General features: G+C 40.1%; 1 protein-coding gene across 1 annotated transcript; it reads right to left on the bottom strand.

Moving 5' to 3' along the window:
• Positions 1 to 1,019: 1,019 nt before the first annotated feature.
• Positions 1,020 to 7,496, bottom strand: LOC101730357 (apolipoprotein L3). The gene is made up of 3 exons (XM_031903001.1): positions 7,459 to 7,496; positions 5,048 to 5,131; positions 1,020 to 3,272 (listed from the first exon to the last, which is right to left on the bottom strand). Exon 3 carries the CDS (start codon positions 3,237 to 3,239, stop codon positions 2,178 to 2,180), a length of 1,062 nt encoding a protein of 353 aa, XP_031758861.1. The 5' UTR covers positions 3,240 to 3,272; positions 5,048 to 5,131; positions 7,459 to 7,496; the 3' UTR covers positions 1,020 to 2,177.
• Positions 7,497 to 8,955: the final 1,459 nt, after the last annotated feature.

Below are 8,955 nucleotides of genomic sequence, written 5' to 3'. Positions count from 1 at the left end.
TATTATTACGGTTCAGGCTGCTTAGATATGTATATACTGTATACCTGTATATCTATATTATAGAAAAGCCAAAAAGGATCGCACACCACAAACGGCTTTCAATACCTGGGTGCCAGAGCAAAAAGCAGAATAGAACAAGTCCAAATGACGGCACTCAGCAGGAGTTTCCACAACCAGATACAGTGAAACCTCAATATTACATCCCCTGATTTTAAGTTTTCCTGCATTTTACACCATTGTTTTGTGGTCCCACTAATATATAACACATAATAAACTTCCCTGATTTTACATTTTCCTGCATTTTTCAGGATCCCCTGAAAAATGTTAAATGGGGGTTCTACTGTAAATGAAATAAGTGTGAGGTTTATTTGATATAATATATATTTATTGATTATTTAATGAGTTGCAGATACAATTTTGAACAGTTTTAACAATTTGATTTATTTGTTTAAACAGAAAAAACAAAATGTCAAAAAATCTAGTACATAGTAAACAGAGAAGCTACTACATGACCACAGATATAAGAAACAAATTCAATATGGAATGATGTTATGGCAGGTCCAGCCTAAGTGGAAGAAATTAGTAACATAGATGATGTTGAATAAAGACACACATCCAGCAAGTTCAGATTTTTTAGGTTTTGCATCAAAGGGGAAAAATTTCTTCCTGACTTTAAGATGGCAATGGGACCAGTATCTGGATAAATGTTGAACTAGGAATTAATTTCAGTAGCCCTTCAGTAGCTACAGCTTCACAGCTCTCACTATTATAACTAACAATGCCCTTGTGCCTGCTGGAAGGATCTACTGGTGAATAAATCATTAGAGAGTTTATGGTATTATCTCTTTGTACATAATTTTCCCCCTTAAGCACCTCTTAGAGTCCAAATTAATTGCTAATTAGCTCTATATTGTGACTTTTATATTCCATTATTTACACAGTATTTATATCATACTTCCCAACTGTCCTGATTTTCACGGGACAGTCCCTCTTTTAACAGCTCAGCCCGCAGTCCCGGATTCTTACTGAAAAGTTCCTCATTTCTCTTTGATCTCCTGCACTGAATGCTTAAAAAGATACAATGTTTCTCAAACGTAATTAAATAGGTAGCCCAGAAAACTAAACAAGCAACACCTGCACTTAGATACAACTGTAACTAATAAGCTAATTTCACCTCTTTAGCAAAACTAGCAAAATGTGTTCAAACTTTAAATAACCTGCCAAATTTAGTAAAATGGGAGTGGTATTTAGGGCATGTATGCGCAGGATTTCTTTTTGTCCCTCTTTCCATTTTTCAAATGTTGGGAGGTATGGTATATTGTAAGTCAGTCCCCAAGCTCAGGTAAGTAACAGTAGCACAGAGGATGTGCAGTGAATCAGCAGAAATGAAGCTACCGGGGCATCTTTTGGGGCACAGATCTTTCCTGATAAAGGGCCGGGGTTGCCTTTAGCCTACTTCTTTGTTAAGCTTTAGTTCTCCTTTAGAAAGACAATTGTGGCTCATTTATCAACACAGGGCAAATTTGCCTATGAGCAATAACTTCTAGCAACCTACCAGTGATTGGCTTTTTACTGCCAGCTGCAGGCAGAACAATGAATGCAACAATTTGATTGGTTGCCATAGGTTACTGCCCATGGGCAAATGTGCCCAGTGTTAATAAATGACCTTCTCTATCCCTTATTGACTATATACAACAAGTCAAAGAAAAACATTACAACAATAGTAAAAACATTACAACAATAGTAAACAAATATGCAAAAAAAAACACAAAATGGATCATCAGATACATGTAAATGCAGCATCCGAAAAATGAGTAAACAATTTATAATAATCAGTAGTAAAGATACAAAAGGTCCACCAAAGCTAAGACAGATTTCTTTTACATTTCACCCCATGTGATGGGTGTCTAGATGTATCTATCCCTAGATGAAGCCAGAATGCCATAAAGAGAACTAGTTACTTATTTCCAGGTCTCTACATTAAATTCAGGCTGGTCTGGTTACGGTTTAGAAGGGTTTTATAATTGGGTTCTCAGCTCCATTAGGATTATGAGCTGGATTGGGAACGCTGAGAGATGATGAGACCATATAACTGACTGTGCATGTTCTGCAGACATGTATATTATACGCATGTACACCTTGGCAAATTTGATTATGTGGATTAAGTGCAGAAAACTTCATTGTTTACTTTTTAACAGTGTTGTGTCTTCCTCTAAAGTTGTCCCAATGGTCCTTTCTGTCTTTGATTCCTGCTCAGATTTAGTCCCTTCATGGAGATTCATTTCACAGTTTTCCTGTACATTTTTACCTTCAAAAGCTTTTGAGTCTTTCTCTAAAGCACTAGCAATGCTCCTTATAGCTGCTGCCTGCGCAGTCTTAGCTCCTTCATGGAGATGCTTTGAATTTTTTACAAGAAAGACAATATCAATCACTAAACCCAGTGCTACAAACACCCCACTGGCAATTACTGCTGCCTTGGCCGCACTAGATACTACCACTACCCCACTAGATGCTATTTGGGCCTCACTAGATGCTATTTGGGCCCCACGAGATGCTGCCTGGGCCCCACGAGATGCTACCTGGGCCCCACGAGATGCTACCTGGGCTCCGCTAGATGCTACCTGGGCTCCGCTAGATGCTGCCTTGGCTCCACTAGATCCTGCCTGGGCTGCAGTTTCAATTAAACTGGGCACTAGAGCTGTAAGGGTTTTGAAGTTGAACAAATCAGCAAACTGTTTTAAAGCATTAAATCCTTCATTTTCTGAGATGAAGAGTAAACTCTCCTCCTTTAAGGGCAGATAAAACTTTAACAAATAGTTGGTAAATCTGGAATATTCAGATGTGTTCTCACCAAACAGAGATTTTATTGCTTCCAACTGAATATCGATATTTGACAGATAATCTTTTATACATTTTACATCATTCATAAATGCCTTTAAAATTTTCTCTGCTTCACTGCATTGTTTTTTAATGTAAAAAAAATCAACAATGGAAGATCCTGCCCCAGTGAGCCCTCCGGCAGCAGCAACTGCTCCTCCAACAGCGCTGACGATCACTGAGGCACCCAGTGTAACGGGAATCAGTGCAAGGCCTACAATGGCGGTGATGCCTCCTGCTATTCCTGCTGTGCTCCCTGCTATGTTGGCAATGGTGGTGTCCTTGTGCACTTTCTCTATACAGTCTGCAATATGGTACAACAGGCTAATACATTCTTTCATATGTATAATGAAATGTTTCATGTGTTCCTGAATCTTGCAGAAATCCTCGGCAATCTGTTATTAAGAAAATCATAGATATTTTACAGAGTCAGTAATGCCTGGTACTGTGCATTAATAAATGATGCAGAATTCATGATTACAGCCAGTTTTGTTGGGGAGAGACACCCACAATCCCAGCCAGTGTTTCACATGTGCAGTCACACAGGGTGTTATAAGAACTGCCAGACTGGCCATTATTTTTTTAAATAAACACTTCAAACACACAAATGAGAATAAAATCAGTGCTGGAATTGGGGGGGTGGTGCAGAGGGACCCCATCTGTTTCTTTATTTGTGTGAAATAGCATCCCCTCAGGGGAACAGCTTTCAATCCCAGAACTATTTTATTGTAATAATGCAAACAGCACTATTTTGAATCAGTTTTTATTGGATGCCACACTTCAGAATGACATGAACTCTAAACCAATAGCAGAGGAGGGAGCATTCCGTTATAGAATTTGACTCCCAGGCAAAGCAGGAGCAGGGAGAATGTGCTTTGAGAGGGCAAGGACATATTTAATGAAGTATAGTAAAAATTATAACATAGTGCCTTTTATTACGTAACCCCCTTAGTGCCTTTCTTGACCTGCTCCGACACTAAAGCTGCAAGTGCAGAGTGGGTGAGGGTGGGTGGCCTCAGGCAGGAGCAGCCCCAGAAACACTCCTGGAGGTAGAAGAGTGGTATTAGTACCTAGTATTAGTACCTCCAGCCTGGGCACCCAAAAGAGAAATTTCTAGGGAAGATGTAATCCCCATTATTCCATAGGGAGTGCCCTGTAGGCGCTAAAATTGACACTGGGGGTGTGAGTACTGAACCCCATATCTGTGAAGTAAAGCTATTACTGCTGATTTGCCCATACTGATTTCCCAGAACCACTGTGTTGCCCATTCTGTTTGCATATTGCTGTCTTAAAGCAGAAGTAAAACTAAAGGGGAGGGGGGTTCCAGTTTGTTAGACACCCCTAGTGATTACAGAATGAACCAGCCTGGGGAATTGTTCCTGAGTGATATGAGTGCTACATTGCACCTTCTTCTACTAAACCAGGCAATCCCTGCTCCACTCTATGGTATACTGCATAGTTATAGCATATTGTTATATGCAGTCTTCATTTACACACTGCGAGGTTGTGCTCTATAGAAGTTTTGCTGAATGTGTGGGGTGGCAGCTACTGCACAGACTGTGGTGAAAATATTAAAGGGGGTGTTCACCTTTGAGTTAACTTTTAGTATGAGGTAGAGAGTGAATTCTAATTTGTAATTGGTCTTCATTTTTTATTTATTTGTGTTTTTTTTTAATTATCCCACTTTTTGTTCAGCAACTTTCCAGTTTGGAATTTCAATTTATGTGGTTGCTAAGGTTCAAATTACCTTAGCAACCAGGGAGTGGTTTGCATGATAGACTGATGTATTTAATAGAGAGGACCTGATTTGAAAGATAAGTAATACAAAGTAGCATTAACAATAAAATTGTAGCCCCAATGAGCAATTGGGTTTTGACTGCTGGGGTCAGGGACCCTATTTGGGAGTTAGAAAGAGTCAGAAGAACATGACACATAATTCAAAAACTGTATAAAAAATAAATAGTAAAAGCCAAAGGAAAGGTTGCTTAGAACTGGTCAGTCTATAACATACTAAAAGTTATCTTAAAGCTGAGCCATGCTTTGTGCAGGAGGCATGTGAATTCCTCTGTTTTCAGCTTTACACTGTGTGTCTTGCATTTGAGAAGAGCTCTTCCTAATACACACACTATAGGGAAGCATAAAATCTACTCTGACAAGTGGGGGTACTTACCTTTTCCTCTTTCGTTTTCACTTCCTCCTGTTTTTCTTTTGAAAGAGGTTGAACAATCTCCAGGTGCTCATCAGATTCCTCGCTCTGTACAGACAGTTGGAAATAAGCAGAATGAGGTCAGTGTATGGCAGCCAGATCAGTGTCAGGGAAGTTGAATTAGTTTCACATTCACTGGAATAATTCACTGGCTTGTGCAGAGGCAAAGCTACAATGGCAGGTCTCACACTTCCCAATGAATCTGATCTGCAGTGATTATATGTGCCTGCATACTGTTATTGTGGCTGCACTGCTGTTGAAAAAATATTTATAGATGAATTGTTTGCATATTAACTTTAACCATTGTTGGGCTTCAATGCCTCATCCACATGCTAAGACAGAACAACTTCCATGGGCGTCCGCAGAAAATTTTCCAAGGGGGGGCAAGTAAGCTAGCATCATCCTGCAACAAACAAATATATATATATATATATATATATATATATATATATATATATATAAAAATATATATTTTTTTTTTGCAGGATGATACTAGGGGAGGCTAAAGATGGCCCATACACAGACTGACCTACAGCTAATGTGACACTTAGTGGATTCGCTGCTGGCGTAAAAAGTTAACCTCCCAACTACCTCTTGCCGTTCCCACTGACTCCCAGGGATACTGTACAAAAGTGCGGGTGGGGGTGCTTTTTTTTTTTTACCCTAAAATGTTTAGGATGTAAAAGTATTCATACGTGCACTTCTGTTAGGGGATCTGCAAACATTTGTGTTTGTGATCAGTTAGCTTAAAGGGGTAGTTCGCATTCAATTCACTTTTATTTTTAATGGTTTTTCAGTTATTTAGCTTTTTGTTCAGCAGCTCTCCATTTGGTATTTCAGCAGCTATCTGGTTGCTAGGGTCTTATTTACCCTAGCAACCAGGTAGTGGTTTAAACAAGAGATGGGAATATGAATAGTTAAGGGGCCTACTTAGAAAAATAAGTAATACAAAATTATAATAATAATAAAATTGTAGCCTCACAGAGCAATATTTTTTGGCCCCCATTTGAAATCTGTATAGAGGCAGAAGAGAAAGGCAAATTATTCAAAAAAATTAATTAGAAAGACCAATTGCAAAGTTGCTAGGAATAGGCCATTTTATAACATACTAAAGGTTAACTTAAAAGTGAACCACCCCTTTAGATATGTTTATGTTAGTTTTATAGCAAGAAAGGCAGTGGGTACTGACTCCCCATTATATACAGTGAGACGCAGTCCGTATTTACAAACCCAGCACATTATATACAGGGAGATGCAGTGGGTACTGATGGCAGATATTCAGGCCCTGGCACTATAACACTGGCACTGATACACAACATTGGCCCCACTGTAACTTACTATAAATGAACAAAACAATGACAAAAAAAAAAAAAAATAGTAAGTGCAAAAAACAACAACAAATATATAAACACACAATGAGCTTTTTCAGAGGGAAAGAGTTAACTTACCCTCCATGTGTTAGGGTAGGGGATAGATTATAAATTATTATAGATGTCAGGTCAGGCAAAAAACAATTTAATGTCAGCTAGTGATTCTTTAGAACTGTATAGTGCCTGTGTATAGTACCTGTGTATAGTACCTGTGTATAGTGCCTGTGTATAGTACCTGGGTATAGTACCTGGGTATAGTGCCTGGGTATAGTGCCTGGGTATAGTGCCTGGGTATAGTACCTGTGTATAGTACCTGTGTATAGTACCTGTGTATAGTACCTGGGTATAGTGCCTGGGTATAGTGCCTGGGTATAGTACCTGGGTATAGTACCTGGTATAGTGCCTGGGTATAGTGCCTGTGTATAGTACCTGTGTATAGTGCCTGGGTATAGTGCCTGGGTATAGTACCTGTGTATAGTGCCTGGGTATAGTGCCTGGGTATAGTACCTGGGTATAGTACCTGTGTATAGTGCCTGGGTATAGTGCCTGGGTATAGCGCCTGTGTATAGCGCCTGGGTATAGCACCTGTGTATAGTGCCTGTGTATAGTGCCTGTGTATAGTGCCTGGGTATAGTGCCTGGGTATAGTACCTGGGTATAGTACCTGTGTATAGTGCCTGTGTATAGTGCCTGGGTATAGTACCTGGGTATAGTACCTGTGTATATAGTACCTGTGTATAGTACCTGGGTATAGTGCCTGTGTATAGTACCTGGGTATAGTGCCTGTGTATAGTGCCTGTGTATAGTGCCTGGGTATAATGCCTGTGTATAGTGCCTGTGTATAGTGCCTGGGTATAGTACCTGGGTATAGTGCCTGTGTATAGTGCCTGTGTATAGTGCCTGGGTATAGTACCTGTGTATAGTGCCTGTGTATATAGTACCTGTGTATAGTGCCTGGGTATAGTACCTGTGTATAGTGCCTGTGTATAGTACCTGTGTATAGTACCTGTGGGATGAAAACTGCAGCAAAAGTTGAGAGTTGGTTCTTAGGTAAAGTTACAGGGGCAGATTGTTCTTTTCAGTCTTTATTTCTGTTTCCAGTTTGCAAAATCTCCCGATCCCTGTGTGCATCTGTGCTCTGATTGGTCAATTTTACTGTCTGTCAAGGAAGCTGTGCTCTGATTGGAGAATCCACAAGAAGAAAGATCCAATCGGAGCACAGCAAAAACGGGCTTGAGAGGAAAGTGCAGAAACGGAGTAAGGTTTTTGTTTTTTTGCTACTTTTCCAGGGGGGGGCAAGTGCCCCCTCTTGCCCCCTTCTGTGGACGCCCATGACAACTTCCCAACTAGTTCTGGGCATGTTAAAAGAGAAATAAAGCCTAACTAAAGAAGTAGGGCAGAAATGTTGTACAATGTTTTGGGCTCCTGTACCAGCCCAAGATGCCCCAGTAGCCCCCCATCTTCTTTTCTTCTGATTCACTGCACATGCTCTGTTATCAATTATCTGAGCGTAGGGCCCCACTCACAATATACTGTATACATAGTAATTTATTTAGATTCACATTACATGGCAGCTCAAAAACAAGTGCAATTAGCATGAGAATTTAATAATCAGCCCTGTAGCTTCTATGACTGTTCACATATTATTCTGATTTTATCAGAATATTGGATAATCCCGAGATGGATCATCATAACATGGGAGTGTTTGGAGTCTGTGGGGAGCTCTAGCTACAAGCTAATGGCTGGGCACCATGATTTGTATCTTTAGTAAAGGATATTTATTTTATGGGCCTAAAGAAATATTAGCTAAGAATCTGCCCTGATATAGACCGCTCCACTGTAGCACAGGTATGATAATTTGGTTACCTTGTGATTCATTTGGACCTGTCTGGCTCTTCACACCTCACAGTCCCCTAGCCAGACAGTCTGGCTTCACCGTCTTTTAGGGGATATTTGTGAATTACCCCCTACTGTGAGGGGTTTCCCTCAAATGTGGATTCCAAAAATACTTTCTAAATTGAAAGCCTAACCCTTTCTATGCTGGACCTAACTGCTCCAGCATGACAACTCCTCTGCTGTCTGTGTAGAAAACAGTCTCTTTGATCTCTATGCCTATCTCAGCTGTAATAAATTCAGCTAGCTCCACAGCTAGAATGGCAGCACAGAGTTCCAGTCTGGGTATAGTATGCTCTGGAATTGGTGCAAGTTTTGCTTTGCCCATAACAAACCCAATGTGACACTGTCTATAGAAGTCCACAGTTCTAACGTAGGAGACAGCAGCTATGGGTTTAACAGAAGCATTATAAAAAACATACAGTTTTTGGCTTTGTATTTCTGTAGAAGGTATTGAAACATATGGGTGTGTTACCTGAAGACTGGAAAGAGTTGTTAAAGAACTCCTCCACTCTGCCCACAGATTCTTTTTGTTAGGTGCCAGTGGAGCATCCCAGTCAGATGTCTCCAGGGGTTAAGTGCTTTACCTTGTATAGTTACAGGAGCAGCA

This window comes from Xenopus tropicalis, chromosome 5, assembly GCF_000004195.4.
Source record: "Xenopus tropicalis strain Nigerian chromosome 5, UCB_Xtro_10.0, whole genome shotgun sequence".
Classification (NCBI taxonomy): Eukaryota; Metazoa; Chordata; class Amphibia; order Anura; family Pipidae; genus Xenopus; species Xenopus tropicalis.
The sequence above is the reverse complement of the archived record's forward strand: the minus strand, read 5'-3'. Positions and strand labels throughout refer to the sequence as shown.